At 39.4% G+C, this 19,023-nt stretch overlaps 1 protein-coding gene across 1 annotated transcript; it reads left to right on the top strand.

Annotated features, from left to right (window-relative positions):
• The first annotated feature begins 2,844 nt into the window (after positions 1-2,844).
• On the top strand, positions 2,845-13,326 carry LOC134136487 (carbonic anhydrase 3-like). The gene is made up of 7 exons (XM_062568372.1): positions 2,845-2,919; positions 3,262-3,459; positions 8,083-8,201; positions 10,139-10,231; positions 11,024-11,089; positions 11,602-11,757; positions 12,555-13,326. The coding sequence occupies exons 1-7, from the start codon at positions 2,883-2,885 to the stop codon at positions 12,672-12,674; spliced, it is 789 nt and encodes a 262-aa protein (XP_062424356.1). The 5' UTR covers positions 2,845-2,882; the 3' UTR covers positions 12,675-13,326.
• Positions 13,327-19,023: the final 5,697 nt, after the last annotated feature.

The following is a 19,023-nucleotide window of genomic DNA, read 5'->3' as shown; positions in this document are numbered from 1 at the left end:
TGCTTGTCCTTACAAACAAATGTGACATTATTCATTTGATTGATGACAAAGAGTACTTTTGTTTAAAAGAGTTCTCTTTTAAAAGCAAAAGTTATTTTTCGTACTGTCATTTCTAAATCATTTCGTATTATTTTCTTAATTTAATTCTGCCTAAATAAGATATGAGGAACTAAATTTTATAAGGAGACTTTTACGATGAGCATGTATTTGTATCTTTAAAGATGACAAGAAGCACCTCTGTGGATGTATGTGTTTCAGTCTGATAAGATACACAGTTTTATATATAAAGACACTATATAAAACCTTTATAATTTAATTTGGTGAAGTTTCTTAATGTACTTTAACTCATGTTTGCAGTCAGCAAGCAAGGTGAAAAATACCTGCAGACATCAGGGAAGTAGTCACAGCTATAGCAGTAGGGCTCACTTTCACAAGTTTTGTGTGTTTACAAGAGCACTTCAATTCATGCACTACTTTGTTTTGGCAAATGGTTTGTGTCTGGTTGTGAATAGGATTTAATATCTATGCTACTGCCAAATATAAAAATCAGCACATATGTATTATCTGATATTTCTAGATCTGATATTTCTATTTTCTATTTCCCTTAGAGGCTTTTTGAGGTCTGCTCTGTGTCATGTTCTGCCTGGTCAGCCCTAGAAGGGCATCAGGCCATTTGTCCACAAAGTCTCACACAGCTTTCATATGATGAGCATCATTTGAGGAAAATATGTTTTACTTCTGATTCACTCCCAAGCAAGAAAAAGACAGGGTGTATATAGACGAGATGGTTTACTAAACAAGTAACTTCCAAGAAGCCATTGTAGCTACCCTAAATAAAGTCCAAATTTAGTTATTTATTAGAATGGCAATATAACTAGAAGTGTAACCCTTGCCTTCCAGCTGGTTGTGGGATATAAAACACAACTAGATTAATCCTATGATCTATGCTGTAGCTTCTGAACCTTTTCCCTATACCCCACCAATAGATGGGGTACAACTTCTGGAGTCTCAGAGCTGCAGATCTGGTTTCATGCTACTTTCTGGTGCTGACAGGGAACATGGAGCATTTGAACAACTTTGCTGCAACTCACAATGCCTCTTGGCAGACTCCAAAATATTTAGCTTGAGGTACTATCCAGCTCAAGGCAAGTAGTTTGAGGTAGATTTAGCTTGAGGTAGATTTGACTGTAGTAGCCATAACATGGAGTGAGGAAGGCATGGGAGATTGTGGTGAAGTTAGTATTTGAAAGAAGCTTTGACTATGTACAGATACAAAACCAGCTATCAGAGCTATAGTGATTACTACTTCTCCATCACCTGAAAAGCAGCTGTTTTCCTGACTGAAATACAGATTTGTAAGCTTACTAATATGACAAATGCTTGCTTTTGCTCAGGGGGATGAAATACCACCCTCTGTTCTGATTTCTCTCCACACAAAGACATATTCTATGATGGATCCAGTCTGAATTTCCACCAGTTATGCCTCATTCACATTCTTTTCCACTGGATGCTAGCAGACTAAACAGTTGTAAAGAGTTGTACTTTGGAGTTCGGCCTCAGTGTGGGTTTAGGCTCTGTGTGCCCACATGGGTGAATCACTTGCAGGATGAACAGCAAGCTAGCAGATGTGTGTAGTTTTGCACTCAACTTGTTGTAAAGCTCCCTGAATAAATGAGAATCAGCTCAACAAAATCAAACCTGAATTTGACGTAATAACAAGGTATGGTCTTCTCGGAAGCTGTTAAAGGCTAGCTTTACATAAAGCATTGATTTTGGAGATGAAGAGATAGCCTTTTAGGCAGACATAGTGTCTTTATGAGTTGCTAATATGGGAATTCAGGCTATACACGAAACCAGTGAGACAGAGCTCTGTAGTGCATTTGTGTTGGGTGCTCATCCAAACTCAGCTTCAGAACAGCTCTGCTGCACATGAAGAGGGGAAAGTATTGCAGGCTCTGCCTTGCTGGGGTATTGCATTCCCATCTGGCTGGCTCCTGTGGTTTGCTGGGCAGGTTAACTCCCCAGGAGGTAATTCCAGCACTGCATGCCTCTCCTGCCACTCGAGCCTTGAAAGGCTGGAGAGGGACTGCCAAGTGTGACAAACAAACAGAGCAGCAGTCACACCCTAAGCGTGAGCAAGCTCCTTGTGCACTGCCCCAGCCCACGCAGAGGGGCAGCTGCAGCCAGGCCACTGCGTGCCCTGGTGGTGGGGCTTCAGAGACCCACAACAGTGGCAGAGCGGGGGAGCTGTCATGACCCTGTGTCAGCGACATCACAGTCCTGCTGCCCCTGGAGCCATAGCCCCCTGCTCCTGCTGGCCACACCAGAGTCTGCTGCCTGGCCCATGTCCCTATCTCTACCTGTGGGACCTCGAGGCAGGTGGGCGAGCCCCTCGCCCTCTGCAGCGGCTGGCTGGTGCCCTGCCGCTCTCGCTGGGGCATCAGTGCAAAGCAGTCCCTTCCTTTGGACTCCTCGGGGCAGGGCAGACTGAGACATTTTACAGGACATGGATAAAATGACTATTGAGTGACATTAGCATCTCTCTGCCTCGCAAATGAGCATGAGAATTTGGTTTAAATCGATGGTTATCTCCTCGTGTGGGATTAAACGTGCTCCTGGAGCAGGAAGGGCCCGGGGGACCCCAGCTCCCTGCCTCTCCCGACGCCGGAGGCAGCAGGGCGGCGGGCGGGCGCAGGGCAGCGCGGCTCAGCCTGCCCCCGGTGCCTGCCCACCTCCTCACAGCCTCCTGCACCGCCCCCCCGCCCGCCGCAGGGGAAGTCGTGAAGCCGCGGGAGTCTATAAAAAGCCCCGGGGGAGGAGGGCGAGGATACCGCGCAGCGAGAGCCGGTGAAAAGAGGTGCCGAGGCGCGGGTAGAAAGACCATGGCCCAGTCCCTGTGGGGCTACGACAGCGACAACGGTGAGCGGAGCCCTGGGCTGCCGCCCTCCGTACCCCTCTCTTCTCCTCCCCGCTGCCGGCCCGGCTCCTGCAGCCCGCGCGAGGCGGCCGTTGGGCAGCGGCCGCTGGGGCGGCGGCCGCTGGGGGGCCGTTGGGAGGCGGCGGCCGTTGGGGCGGCGGCTGCTGGAGGGCCGTTGGCGGGCGGCGGCCGTTGGGGCGCTGCGCGCGGCGGCCGTTGGCGGGCGGCGGCCGTTGGGGCGCTGCGCGCGGCGACCACTGGGGCGGCGCCGTTGGGGCGCTGCGCGCGGCGGCCGCTGGGGCTGGCGGGGGGTATTTGTGACATTCCCTTGCGTTTCCAACTAGGACCTGAGCGCTGGCATGAAAACTACCCTCTTGCCAAAGGAGACAAACAGTCGCCCATTGAAATCAACAGCAAGGAAGTGCGGCATGACTCATCTCTCCCACCCTGGCATGCTAGTTATGATCCTGGTGCCGCTAAAACCATCCTGAACAACGGACGGACTTGCAGAGTTGTCTTTGATGACAGTTTCGATAGATCAGGTCAGTTTGTGTTTTGGCTTTTGGGAGTTTCTAGGAATTAAGGTTTGCAAAGTGCTTGAAACTGAAACACATCCTATAGTTACTAGCCTACACATGCTAGCAGAGAAGGATTGTTTGGGTATGGAAAAGAGGTGGCCCTGGAGTTTCTTTGGGTAGATTGAGCCATTTTTAGATGCACTGTATGTGGGGTAGGGAGGCTGCAGCTGCAGGGACTGCTGTCAGGTGCAGATTCAGCTGGAAAGAGGCTCTTAGTAGTAGCCAAGCAGTGTCCTTAGCTCTGGGTTGGAAGGTGGATTTCTGTTCCCCAAGGAACCTCCTTCAACGTGGACCCCGAATCCTGAGGCTTTGTGTAAGATGAGAGGATTTAATGTGGAAGGTTTTAATGTGCTCTCTTAGACACTGTGTAAGCACAAAACTTGCCCTCATGTTTCTTCTGTTCTCCACAATCAGGTTGATGATTATTTTGTTTGGCCATATGGCTATTTCAGGCTTGGAAATTTGCAAATGGACACTCCAGTGTATTTGAGTCCTTGAACACCATGGTAACTTTCTCCAGTGAGGTATCACATCCAGATGCAAGGTGTATCTTAGGTATTACAGTAAAAATTATACATATTTGATTTGATCTTTAGTTCCTTCTGGGTGCTTTTGCTAGTGCTGCAAGCATCTATTATTTTATCATATGAACATTAAATCACAAAAATCAGCCTTTGAACCTGGAACTTACTCCTACAAAATTTTCCTAAATCCTTTTGAACTGAACAGTTATACAAACCTGAGGTTTTACTGATTGTTCCAGGTAGGAGAAATTAATGAGGTAGTCAAATCACCAGTGCAGTTATAATTAATCTTAAGAATCTGGAAAGACCTATTTCCATGAATACAGAAGGAAGCAGCCAGCTAAAAAGAACTATTCACATTTCCCCTTACAAAATAGGGGCCTTCTCTTGACCTTTCCTGACAGTCATATTTACCATGCTTGTTCAAATAGTACTAGACTTTTCTCTGTTTTTTAAACTGTCACTACTTTTCATTCCCCCTTTTCTTTCATACATACAGACTATCTCTTCCTAAAACAATGCTAAATCAAAAATCTTGACCCCTTTATAAGGATCCTTTATAAACCTGTTCTTCAATGGCAGCTATTTCAATCCCTAAAGAAACTCAGTACACTTGCAGCTCTTCTGAATGCAGCAACTGTACCCAACATCCACTAGAGCCTAATATATATTTCTATGTACTATATAGTATTCTGTTTTCATAGTATGTGTATACTATGTGTGCTATAACAGTATCATGTGAAGACGTATATAGCCATATTAGTTTTGATAGAACAAACCAGCTGCACAGAGCCCAAGCAAAATGCCATAGACATACAGAATTTTTCACTTGAGTATAAACCACAGACCTAGACCTATAAGTGCAAAAGGAAGTCTTAAACTCTGACATTTTTTGATGATTTTTCTGCTGCACTTTATAGAACTCGCTCATGAAAAGCTAGGAAATGGTTTTGCTATTTAAGATCAGTCTTGCGTCTCTAAGTCAAGTTGTTCAAAACTTGATTCCAGAGCTATATCAGTACATAATTCTGGGTGCAGATGAGCAACAGCCACCAAAATGAAAAATAAATGTACAGTATTACGTAATGTGGAGACATCTCAAGAGCACACACTACTGATCAGTTCCTTAGCAAGAAGGAAAGCAATCTAATCTATGGAAAACAGAGTTACCTTCCATTGTATTTTTCTCATCAGCTTTGTTGGCACTTGTATTGGAATTCTATTTTTAGTAAGCTATATAATTAGTGACATATCTGCAGCCTATTCAAAGATCACGATCACTATTGTTTATCTTGATGAGCTCATTGTTTCCTTGAACTCCTCCACTTACCATTCCCCCAGCCTGCTTTTGTTCCACGTTGTGGAGATACAAAACTATTTGGGACCATCTCATTGTTATGTATTGATATTGTGCTTTAACATCCATGACTGCAGCCTCTACACAGTGGCCTCAGACAAATAATAAATTATACTTTTTTTGTAACATAAAATGCTCCGCCACAAATACTGCGTGACATCAATGCCATATACTTTGCTTGAAAGTATAAAAAATATTCTTTCAGATTAGCCACTCACCAGGTGTTTAATTCTGAAGTCAGAAAAAGCATCTATCTGAAAAAGCCTGGATGTTCTCAGATCAGTGCAAATGGTTTGTGTCTCTTGGCACTTCTGTGTTTGCACAAGTTTGGATGTGGTTACTGTTGTGTAACATTAACACCTGCTGTTTTTAGCGTTTAAATTTTCCTGATTGATGCTAGGCATTGACCTTAACATGTGTTTAGAAAAGGTTTCCACACCGCATGTATCATAATATATAATTTTCAAGTAACAGTTATGAGTGAAGGTTATTTTTTTCCCCACGAGGACACTAAATTTTCATTACAGAGAAATAAAAGACACAAAACAGCTTTTTTTCCATTCTGCTGGTGTTTCACGCCTATAAAACCATATCACAGCTCTGTCTATTTATAGGAATTCCTAAATGTCTGTAAGTGTAGGAAGGAGATAAATGCATTTCAGGTCAATACAAACATCAAAAACATGTGTTGAAGGAAACTGATTATGAACCTTCTCATGTGGTAGTTTTGCGCTGTCTTTACAGCTTCCTAAAAGCTGAAACTTTCAGACAAAGGTGCTCAAGGGGGTGCCTGCCCAGGAGATACTATTGGAGATATATCCTGATTTTGCCAAGTTTGGTGCTGCTCTTCCTGTAAACCGTCTTCCTTCCATTCCTTCCAGTCCCCGTCATATCTGTTGTTCCTCTGAGCACCCCATCTGCTCCTGTTACTAACTTTCTGCGGGCTGCTGGATAGAAATGTAGGGTTGAAAACTTTCATAGAAATGTGTCTCTTTGGAATTAGCTTCTGAATACAATGTTTAACGTTTCTGAAGAGCTGCATGAGACAGCATTTCACAAACACTTTATCACCTCACTTCATTGGCTTCTGTGATTTCAGCTGCTGAGGCTAAGTGCTAGTCACAGATCTGATTTTATTTTGAGAAAGAAATCTAGTTTAAACATAGCCTTTTATTTTAATTTAATCACTTAGAAAATTCTGAAAGTTAAAAACAATTATTTTTAATGCTAGAGAGATCTGTAGAACATTAGGAAGTGCTGTTTCTAAGATCTACCTGTATTTGAGTTTTGGAAAGGGCTGTCAGTAAGAAATCACTTCTAAAAGAATTTCCAACTCCGATTTATTTTGTAAATGTAGGTATATTGCATAAATTCAGTTCTTGAAAGAAGATTCCTGCTTCCCATTGATTCCATCATGAAATGACAAGCAAAAACTTTTGAAAATTTGGGCCTTAGCACCTATGCCTTATTTTTCCTTCCTTCCAAGGTGAAACAGGAAGGATAGTAATGATGTGATAGACATCGTATCTTCCATAGAAAGCATTCCAAAATATTTAGTTAGTTATGTTAGTTTGTTTATGTATTAACAAACTAAAAAAATAAGAGAAACTGCATGCCCAGATCTCATCACAGTGCTCTATTGCAGCCCTCCCAGTGGCTACGATGCATGCAAACTAAAAAGAGAAACTGCAAAGTTAAAGCTTTTGCTCTGTGCTTAACATAGCATTTATCTGTAGATACTCCAACACATATGATATCAAAAATTAATTTGAGATCACTGGACACAAAAGCATTTAAGTATGGTTTTATTGCTAACTTTGAAATTCTGAGCTGTTGTTAGAAGCTGAAATTCAAATTTTGTTTTAACAAGGTCTCCTGAGGCTGGAGTTGTGAACTGGTTTATCAGCTTTCTGCATAAGGAAACTCATCTCATTCCTGCCTTAGGTAATAAATGAAAAATACGTTTGAGAGCTTATCATATGTCCAGACTTTGTTCAAAATAATCCCAAAACTGAAAGAGTAGATGTGATATTTTGAAAGTCACAGTAGAGGTAAACTATCAGACCTATGTGTGGTCAGCACTACTTGGCTGAGAACATCAAATAATAGCTTCTTAATTTATCTCTTGCTGGCAGCAGTGTTCAGTGTGGCCTGTGGCCTATGGCTTTTGCTTGCAGTTTTCTAACTCATTTATTTTAAACTTTCTTCTCTTTCCTCATGTCAGGAAATAGATCTTTATTTTCTGAATGAGCAGACTAGGCTGTAAACATGCCTGAACTTTAAAAGCTACGCCATTTATGGAATATAGGTACATTTCAAGGCACTTAAATGACACTTTGGGGTTAATTTCACAGCCCTAATCCCAACAGAACATTTTCTTGAAAGGAGAAGCAGCTAATACTTTCTTTTTCTCCCTTATCAGAAACTATAATGAGTCTTGCTAGAGGAAAGGGGCTTGTTTGGCAGTTGCGGTTTGATTCAGTGCTTGAGTCACAGCAGATTTTACAGTTTTGAAATCAAATAGTACTGTCCTGAGCAATAATGGAATTCAGGCCTAGTCTCATCAACTGATGAGTGTTGTGACTCCCACTGCAATCAGCTGAATTTACAAGAGGTGCTCCACACTTTTAAAATATGGATCCCTATTCAGTAAATGTGTGTATCACCATTTTGTAGGCTAGTGTTGATGCAGATTATCAATTGCAGTGCTGAGAGGTGGGCCACTCTCAGGAGCCTACAGGCTGCGTCAGCTTCACTTGCATTGGGGTTCCTCTGATGACCATGGCTCAGAACATGTTATAGATGGGGTGAAATATGCAGCAGAGGTAGGACTTATTTTTGATAGCACTATGTGGTACTAACTGGAATATGACTGATTGTGCATCTGAACAGATTAACCATTCTCCCTTTGCAAGTATTTATTGATTTTTCTTTAAAATTTGTCATAAAACTTGTGAATATTCATCAAGGGATCGATTGTATCTGCCAACAAGCAAGTCTTTGCAAATATTTACTAACACGGAATTTGCTTCTTTAAGCAAGATTTTTTTGATTTTTTTTTTGAATGTTTTAAAAACATTTGTGACAAAATGATCTATTATTTCCAAATAGGGAGCTCTGGTTTTTGCTGACTTTTTTTTGGCTACTAACAGTTTCTGGTATAGCTTGAATTACTAAGTTAGTTTCAGGAAGCATTACTGATAAAGAGAAAATTTGATAAAAGCACATTTCACTGAGCTGATCATCTACCCTATAATTCAGAGCGGTAAGGAATATCTTCTAGCTTCTAAACAGCTCTGCTTTCAAATAAACAGAAGAACAGAATAAACACAGGTTTATCTTCAAGAACTGTGGTAAACAGATGTTTTATGTTTTTTGATGCAAACTACTGAACTGTTGTCCAAAGTTACTAAAATTAATGGCTGATTTGGGCCCTAAAGACTTCTTTAGGTAATAAATACGAGTGAATTCACTAGTGATGAAAGTGAATTGCTAACAAATGTTTTCTCTTTCCTCCGTATTACCTGAAAATAGGCTTAAAATATCTACTTCTGTCCATGAAAAGTCTGCAGCAGTGTTTTCCTGTTACACAATCATCTATAATGATAAAGTGCAGAGCTTACAGGGACTCTGCTCGCCTATCATAGAGATAAATGTTGGCAGATATTTTGCAGGGTCAGTGGGCACAAATTTGCAGAGATGACTTTAGGTGAGGCTTCCCCTCCCCCCCAATGTGTCTTAGCCACAGCCAACTGAATTAATATGCTGCCTTCTCTTGGCTCGCTGAATGGACAAATTCTGCTTCCTCAAACTATTTCTTAGTTACTTCAAGCAGAGAGTATATACTTTTGTTTGCAGTACTCTAGTGTTTATAGACAAGAGAAGTTTGTCTGCAATGTGTGAAACTTTGCTAGACCACAACCAAAAATGTATGGCTACCCTATCTTTATCCTTGAATATGATATCTTTATCCAAAAGAGAAAAGAAACAGAGCAGTTATTACTTAACATTCAGGGGAAATTATTTTGTTGCTATTTTAAATAATTATGACTGTTTTTCAAAAAAAATTGTGACTGTGTTAAAAATTTGCATTCAAAATATGCCTTAGACTCGTATTGTATGGCATTATATTCCAGACACTACTTATGCTGAGATTCCACATGGCTGATTGCAGCTATATACAGGAGCCAGAGATTTTCTGGAAGGAGATGTAAAAACTCTAAAATTTCCTGAAAATACAGCATTATTGAAAGTAGAAATGAGAAAGAAATGCCAAGTTACTACCTCTATTCCCTTCCAGTGCAATATGTAAAAAGTAGTAAGAGATGCAAAACAATATCATATGCACTATGTACAACCAAGAGTAAATCCTTGAGCTTATATCTGCATAACGTGATATCTAAGAATCTACTTATGATGAAGTGCATGTCATTAGGATTCCTGCATTGCATGTATGCATGTCACATGCATGAGTTAAACTGTTCACAGTTGAATTGTCTGATTAATTTTTTTTAATTGTTTGGTAAATTCAATTTTCTGTCTTTTATGCTTCAATTAAATACAAAGTGATGGTCATAGAAAATGTGAGGGTATGGAAGCATGGGAACGGGAATAAGAAACATTCGTGTGTAGTTTCCTTGTTCAAATTCATTCCTTTACTTACTGTGTATTGAAAACTTTTCTCAGTATAACTTAACAGTTTATAAGGTTGAGCTGTTAGCAAATTTTTTACATTTACAACTGGGTTTTTATTGCTTTTCAGTTACATATGGTCCACTGGAATCCAAAACATGGTAATTTTGCAGGAGCTTTGAAACAACCTGATGGTGTGGCTGTTGTAGGCATTTTTCTGAAAGTAAGTGACAAGTATTTGGTCTTTGTTTTCTATACTTTTCATCTTTTTCTAGCTTTGGGGAAAATGTTCCCATTGTTCTTCCCAGCACTGTATCATTTTACAGCAAAACATTCAGAATGATGCACAGACAGAAGTCACGCATGTCCTTTGCGTCCTCCAGATTCCATGCACAAACCCATTAAGAACAGACTTCTAACTGTTTTGGAACAAGACACAGCAACAAAAGCACATCTTATGCATACTCTGTTTACTCTTCTTGGATGCAGAGCCACGTCAAAGTGTTTGGAGGCGTTTAATGTTGTGAACACAAGTATAAAGTGATCTCTTACCATGAGGAGGCCGTGACAGGACTCTTGTCATATGTTTTATATTGAGACTGATCTGATTGCGTATATGCTGCAGAATGTTTTAAGTATCTGCAGGAACTCCAGCTCTTCAGATTAACAGCACTTGTGCTGAGTAACTGTACATAATTACACAGTGGTTGTGGCTTGTTTTCAAACCAGGAGCCTAAGGCTAAGCCCTGTGGGGTCTAAATGACATTTTCTGGATGTGCAGTTTGTTGCACAGACAGTGGGAGATGCCTTGTAGAATATTTCAGTATGTTTCCAAATTACAAAGCCAGTTACTTGAGTCTGTTACTCAGCATGGCCTTTTAACAGACATCATTTTGTGCCAGTCTGTACAAGATGTTCTGAGAATACTGCTGCCTTGACAGATAGGATGTACTGAATTCATTTTTCATACTATGGAACGTGGTGAAAAAAGCAGTACTTGTGCTCTATGTTACAGGTTGGAACAACTCCTAAACCAGAGATGAAGAGAATTCTTGAAGAAATTGATAAGATTAAGACCAAGGTATCAGAATGCTTTTTATGATACAATATAGTTGAAAGCAACAGAAGCAGGAACTAGAAGTTCAAAGTCACTCATTTGAATATCATTTTGGTTCCTAAGAGTAGCACCAGAGGATACGGTGAATTGTGGACTAGGATTGTTTCTTTTATTTAAATGAGCATATAGCTTCTCACTTCTGTAAGTATCCTGCAGCTGCAGTGCACCTACCCTTAATTTTTATCCCAGGTGGCCACAAAATAAAACAAAATGTTGATAATCCCTTTTGAAGGCATGGAGAATAGAAGAATGTAACAATGAATTTGCTTGGTCCTGCACAATTCATTTTGTATTTTCTTTTTATATGTTGATGGAATCAAAATGTCAGTTATTACAGGGCAGGTGCATGGCAGGAAGAAAAGGGGCTGATCTCTTGGTCTTGATATTTAATTATTTCCTCTGTAATAATATAGATACTGATATCTTTTAAGATGGCTATCCTGAGAATTACTGCAGAGATTTATTTTGTCTTTAAGGGGAAAGAGGCTCCTTTTCAGCACTTTGATCCATCAATTCTTTTCCCCAAATCTCGGGACTACTGGACCTACCATGGCTCATTCACTACACCCCCTTGTGAAGAGTGCATCACTTGGATTCTCTTGAGGGAGCCCATTGAAGTCAGCGCAGACCAGGTAAACTCCAGCTAGTTCTGCTATTCATTTTCCTGTTCTCAGTGATCTCTCACCATGTTGGTGGGATTTGTCAGCTGTATGTTACCATATGGAAGAGGTGTGTAAGGTGGTAGAATCCTGATAATGCTACAGGTGTACTGATAGTTGTTCTGAGTGCCCATTCTTTTTGTAGCTTGCAGCCTGTTTGCAGCCATATGGTGGCATACTGGTCTCAGGGGTTGGTATGGCACAGTACTGTTGTAGGAAGACTCAATTACTCTAGAAGTTACTGTGAGAATCTTTATTTAAAGTATAAGTAACAATCTTTAAAACATTCTCAGTTCCTCCCATGCAGGTAACATGCTCTACACTCTGCTGTTTTCTGAATACAATATGCAGTGAACCTGAAATTTTAGATTATTAATCCAGTTGATCAACTTCTTCAGACCAGCTGTTCCTATAAGACTGCCTTGTGTGCACGTAGACTTGCATCTGCTTTCATGGATGATCATTTTTCCAAAAGTGATCTGACTGAAGTTCAGCTGGGTCACAAAAGAGGCACCTACCCTTGTTTCACACTGAGTGTGGCTCAGCGGAAAATCCAGAAGAGCCCAGGCAAGGGTCAGATGATCTGCTGCTCTGTGGATGTAGGCTGTAAAGGTCCACAGAAACTATGCTAGATCCTGGGCTGAAGTGACCTCTACCAGTCATATTTGTCATTGTGTAAGAAAATTTCTCTTCTAGTTTGTTTTAGGCATCAGGGTCCACATTACTTCCAGATTAATTTATGCTAACACTTTGATTTTGCTTCCTTGCAGATGGCAAAGTTCCGTAGCCTTTCCAAGAACCCTGAGAATGAACCTGTGATCCCGCTGGTTGATAACTGGCGTCCGCCTCAGCCTGTGAAGGGCAGGATGGTGAGAGCCTCATTCAAGTAAATCTCCTGCTGAACCTGAGTGAGAAAATCCCTGCATCCCAAAGCATAGTTAGCTTTTGCCTTCTACTGCTTTTTCTCTGGATCTAGTTCTGTGTTTCTGAGCCTGAAATCTGTGTGGTGAAACATGACAGATAACTGAATTTGATTTTTAAAGCAGAAAAAATACTGTATAGAAGTACTAACCTTAATGTGGAAATGCAGGATATGTGATTCTTCATCACAAATACTTCAGCATTTGTGATAATGTTACTTCTCTGCCATATGATTTTGAAAAAAATAGGCTCAGTTTCAATATTTCAAATAAATTTCAAAGGAAATGTAGTAAAGGCAGACAAATGAACCAGTAGTTAGGAAGGTAGATTAACAGTGGATCAACAATGTATGAGCACAAGGTTAAGTGCCTGTCCCTACAGCATCTTTAGTAGTGATCTTCCTCAGATATCCCATCATGAACATCTGAAGAATAAATTCACCTTTAACAAACCACCTTTCTTTCTTGCTCTTGCGCATAGCTTGTTATCTAAGATTTGTATTCTGGAGATACAATCAGGCATTCTCAGCTTCTGTGTGTGAAGAAGAAAAAAGAGACTTTGTTTTCATTTCTGCATTTGCTGTCTTTGCCATCTTTAGCTGTTGCTCATTCAACTTGTTCCACTGCTGCTATTGCTTCACCCATCCAGCCATAGAGCGCTGCTGATGTCATGTTGCCTTGTATTTAGTATAACAGCTGTAGGATTGCTACCAAAGGGTGCCTTTTTTGCTGCTTTGGCTGTGTTACCCCTCAGGATGACACATTTCAGCTTTGATGCTGTGATGTGTGTGTGTATGTATGATTTTCCACACCTTAGTCTACCTAATAGTGATTTCATCCATTAAGAATTTTGTTCCATAAGGAAAGAAGTGTTGCTGGTGACTTGTATTTGTCATTTGTCTTTCCCACTACTAGCAAAACCAGGTTAAGTCACCTGAGCATTTTTTTTCCTATGACTCTGAGTAGCTGGAGACTTTAAGCTCTGTTTAAGTCTGTTTAGCTCTTACTGTCTGGGGAGACAGTTCAGCTGACAAACAGGATGCAACTAAAGAATCAGTGGCAGACAAAAACATCTAAATCATCTTTCCCTGTCCTTCACAATGTCAACTTTAACACTTTAGCATGCTCCCTAAGCAGTGTAACACAAATACCATTGAGATCAACCCCACATTCAGAGTATAAATAAAAATCTGCTACCTTATATTCACCATCAAGGTAATTATTCAGTATCCTGCATATAGGAGATTGGGTGTTCAAAGGTGTCATGATGGCTAAAGCTCCTGTAAATGAAGTTTCTTGGATTCTTTGTCTTTCTCTAACTCTTCAATTGTTGGCAGAAAGAGCTCCTTCTGGAGGAGGTGCCACAAGTACACATCATAGTTTACAGCAACATTCATAAGGTATATGTCAAAGGCTGAAAAAAAGTGACTAGAAATGAGTAGAACAGGCATTTCCCAATTATCCTTCACTATTTCACTTTTCAACTTTACTAGAACAAAAAATGTTCCACTGATGAAGTAATGATATGGGCGATAATGCCCAAATTCTGCTGTTATTACCAGTACAATTCAATGAGGATTCAGGAGTGAAACTGAGGGAAGAATTTGATCTTTTGTATTCATTGAGAAGGGATCAAAATGTCGCTGAATTCCCATTGGTATTTAGTATTGCAATTTATTAAAAGCATATCTTGCTTAGTATTGAGCTGTTTCATTTGAAAAAAAAAAGTTCATATTAGCAGAAAGTACTGTTTGACTCTAGTTTAAAATGTTTTAGCATTGGCTTATTCATATCAGATCAACTTTGGATTTTTACTAGTGCAGCACTTGCAAAAATTCTGAGTCTCTTAGATCTTCTTTAATCTCCTGAATATCCACATCTTCTCAACACACAAAAATCTTTCTATAGAGAACTCATAAACAACTTTTTTTTTAAACTATGCTATGTCTTACTTTTCAAATTTCTTCTTATAACTATGTGCATTTGATCTTGGTGTCAAGGAAATTTCTACACAAGTATGTGAGACCAGAATTTGAATCTTTCTATCTAAAAGCCATTGACCTTTACGTGTTAATTTCTTGTTATTGGGACAATAAAAGAGGATTATTTGCCTGCAGTTGAAGTAACGGCTTTTGTGTCTTCAGAGAACCAATAAATTCACTTATTTAAAAAACAATTTTTGGGGCTTTATTTCTAATGTTGAGTGATGATAGAAAGTAACAAGAACTTGCTAGAAAAACTTGTTGTATCTTCTTGCAATGTATAGATAGTTAGACACACTAATAATGGCCTGTTTACCTGTTGCAGTTTGATATCCCATATGACTTCTGTGTATCTAATAAAACAGCTTCTCAAAAATGTGAAGACATCTCCTAAACAACAGGAATCCCATTGCTCCTGTTTTCTGATTCAGAAATATTTATTTCTTGTTTGGACACCCATATTCTCTTGCATCTTCCCAAAATTTGTATATTTATAAATGATTTCTGTGAATATCTGAATTCTGTTACTTTTCAAGAAGCATGTGGAACAATTATTTAATGTTATATCATTCTAAATTTTCTGATTCATTTATACTTTAAGTACACAAATCAAACTTGTTAAAGTGAAATAATACCTTAATTTTCTGATACTGTGCTCTTCTTGCCCATAAAATCAGACTCTGAATGCAGTTTATTCTCTTTGCATCTTTCCTTTATCACTTCTGCCTTGCAAAATAGGCAAAAGTGAATTGACTACTGACATAGTAATTGTGGTCACAGCCCTAAACATACAGTTTATATGTTGACGCAAAGGAAGAAACTGCCTGAAGTGTATATTTCCCCCATACATTTGCTCTCATTCCATTTGTTTTCTGCATTTACTATTATTGTTCAAAAATACTAAGTTCATTGCTAATATGTTTTTTTTCTCTTGGAGTACAAAGCAGACAGTTTTGTCCCATTCCTTTTTTCCCTTTGATGAATGTGTAGATGTAATGATATTCCAGTGTAGTTTAGTGTTGATGACTTTGCTAATAAAGTAAGAATATATTAGGTGGACTCTAATCCTGCTCCCTTATTGCGTATAGAGAAAAGCCTCTGAGCACTGGTCAATTAAAACAAGAATCTAAAAATTACCCGTATCATTTGGACAGTGTGGTGCACTAAATGCTTGGCTACTTTAATGCACATAATAATTTTCAGCAGAGGAACAACAGATTCAGATGAATTACCAGCTATTTGGTTTTGACAAACATTGGAACTGTTGCTTCTGCATCTGTTTCCAACTATTCACAAGAGCAAGGACTAGAGAATTGAATCTTACAGCTTTCCTAAATTTTTTTTCATGTTATCTGAAATAGTTTCTTTCCAGCTATAGTCATTTTTGAGTCAGGTATAATTTTAAAACTGAACTATAAATTTTTGGTATTACCCTCGGTATACTTATATATAGCAAATGGCTATAGTTATGTATTTTTACTGCAAAACGACAAGATGACTTTATGTATGATTTTTACTGTATTTCATATTTAAAGAGGGACTTTCCTGGATGTGCTTGCTCATGTTTATTGGCTGAGTAATCAGTTAAAAAATATTCATACAATCAATGACTTTAGCAAAATAAAACATTTTGTCTCTTGCTGAGGCATTTTGTTCCGTGTTTACTGTGGGTCTCTTGCTAGGCTGCCTAACAGTCCTCTGAAGTTTTTCCTTCCAGCAGACTCACTTGCTCTCAGGTAAAGCATTATTTTGCCTTCCATCCAGAGCCAATGTGAAGAAGCCAGAGCAAGTAAAACATGCAGGCTTTCTCTGTGTTGCCACTCCCACAGCCTTCCAAGAGAACATCCAGTCATTCTTTGAAAAGAGTTACCACAACAGTACTGAACAATTAACAAAACCCAATGCTGTCACTTCATGTTACTAATAGGACAGCTAAATTTAGCTCATTGAGAGGAAATATCTGGGGCCTTGGTATTATAGTATGGAAATGAAGTAAATGAACATTTTATTTTCCTCTAACTTTATGTGTGTATAGAAGAATGGGCATTCAGCAATATCGTATGTTCAATTTGTGCTCCACTTTCAGTCTCTCACAGCCTGTTCTTTTGGAGTGCAGCTCACCCATTAAAACATTAACAATCTACAGAAATGGTAACATATTGTGATATGTTCTCACACCAGAAAATGTGTTTCATTATTGTTGTTATTTAGAAGTTTTTTAAAGTTTCTTGCAAGACTTTCCAATGTTTATTTCCTATATTCCACATGGGGGAGCCAGTTCCTCAATATTTACATTCCCAAGATCACTTATAAATAGAGGAAGCATGAGCTGCAGCACAGTGCAGATTTCCTCTAGCACTGCACAAGTAAATAAACATTGAAGCAAATGTAGTTTATCTATCTAATTAGTGAATGCAAATGACCCAGACATTCTAAAAGTTTCTGGGGAATGAACTTTTGTCACAAAATAATAAATTATATCTTGACCTACAAAATATTTGTTCTTCAAGCAAGCCAAGAAGAGGTTTCTTTATGTCAGTGATGGTGGTGATCTATTCCTGCAAAAACTTCTGATCATCTGAATATAACCCATTGTTAATTACAGGTGAAAATCAATATAAAATCTATTATAGAGTAATAGATACCATTCACCTATGGCTAGGTTAAGTTCAGCACCAGATACTGTGATCTACATTTCCTTTGTTGGACAGCCCTCATTGGTACTGTTTCTGTTGTTAGCTCTGGCAGCTTCCGAAGTCCAGTGTTCAGAGAGCTGGCCATTCTCAAAGCTCCAGCTGGACTCCAGAAAGAACCATTGTCCAGACTGCTTTCTCCTCATTCAGCTTCCCACTAACACACCACGTGTGCTTAGCCACCCACACAGAGAGGGATACGCACATGCATACATCAGAACCAAGAGATGACTTCTTGGGCTGGACGCTATCTTTTGTTCAGTCTGTGATTTGATTCGTTTGAATTCAGAAAGCTAAAGTCTGAACTCTTTATTGGAAAACTGATTACAGAAGAGTAACCTTTACTTCTACTAATCTCATAAACTTAGAAAGTACCTACCACCATAATGATTTCTACCAGGCAAATTTTTCATATCTCAAATTGAAGCACAGTATACCAACAACTTTGTATTAAGACTAGAGTTAAAATCTTTAATAGCTACAAACAAATTCATCATGTCACACATGTTGCTTCTGTGTTCCATTCGTGCCTGTACTGCTGAATGGTGTTAAATAGGTAGAGAGGAAAATATCTTCATTTCAAGGCTGGAATCTTTTCGTGTAGAGACACAGAAAAGAGACTGGCATTACATGAGAGCAGATTTTCTTTATAAATACAGGTATTCCTTGAAGGGTTTTAAGAAAAATACTGCTTGAGGCTAAAGGAAATCTGACCAACATAAAGGTTAGCAAATACCTCTTTCTACTATAGGGATTTGGTATTTGTTTAGAAAGGAAGCAAAAGACCGCAAATCTTGAGCAGAATTTTGTACATCATGCAGTTGCTAAAAATTGCACAATCCAAGGAAATCAAAGGGAAAAGACAGCACCAGGATCTCACAGGAGTTGCTGTGGGCAGCTTTTTTGGCAAAGTGTTTTGGGACAAAAGTGATACAGTTTAACTCAGAATAGTTGCCTTTACCTTGATGGTGCTTAATCAGTGCAAGATGGCAGGAATCTTATTACTGCAGAACTCAAATCTGTATATCAAGTTTATATTGCTGTACTTCAGGCAGAACATTCAGAATACTTAAATCCATAGTATATAGTTACCATAGTACATTTTAAATAAATCACAGAAGTGTTCTTTCTGTTGATTCCTTGTTTTGGGTGGCATGAATCCCTCCTTAACAAAGAACACAAACTTTATAGATATTAGCCATTGAATACCTTCATTTTTACAAATATCCGAGTTTTTTTGAGCCCCAGCTTTGTTGACAGTATCCTTGAAAAAAATGGTTATATTATAAGAACTGTAAGACTACTTGAGAGAGGAGAGGAAGAACTAGCAAGAGAGAAACTAGGTACTTTAATTATATTTGTCAAATGAAGCCTTGAAGTAGAGATAGGTATAAATGTTGTTCACATGATGAACAACAGCAGAAGATACTCTGTGAAGACAGTGAAATTCTTTGCCAGGCTAGCCAGCATCATACATATGGAGTGGCATACACATTTGGCAGCCTTGCTTGTCAGGCTTGGCCACATTCCAGCTGCAATCAATCACTTCCATGCAGCAGAATCACAAATCTGTGGCCCTTAGGCTGGCTTCCCCTGGTTTCTATAGACATGTAGCGCTCTGATACACTTCTTCCTGCTTTCTGG

Source organism: Rhea pennata, chromosome 2, assembly GCF_028389875.1.
Source record: "Rhea pennata isolate bPtePen1 chromosome 2, bPtePen1.pri, whole genome shotgun sequence".
Taxonomy (NCBI): Eukaryota; Metazoa; Chordata; class Aves; order Rheiformes; family Rheidae; genus Rhea; species Rhea pennata.
Note: the sequence above shows the minus strand (reverse complement) of the source record. Positions and strands in the feature narration are given on the sequence as shown.

What these genes read in the sequence shown, in the direction of transcription:
- LOC134136487 (XM_062568372.1), top strand. Translation starts at nt 2,883, where the DNA reads ATGGCCCAGTCCCTGTGGGGCTACGACAGCGACAACG. An exon ending in TTGTAGGCATTTTTCTGAAA is followed by an intron (nt 10,232 to 11,023) that starts GTAAGTGACAAG and finishes TCTATGTTACAG; the next exon opens with GTTGGAACAACTCCTAAACC. An exon ending in TTGAAGTCAGCGCAGACCAG is followed by an intron (nt 11,758 to 12,554) that starts GTAAACTCCAGC and finishes GCTTCCTTGCAG; the next exon opens with ATGGCAAAGTTCCGTAGCCT.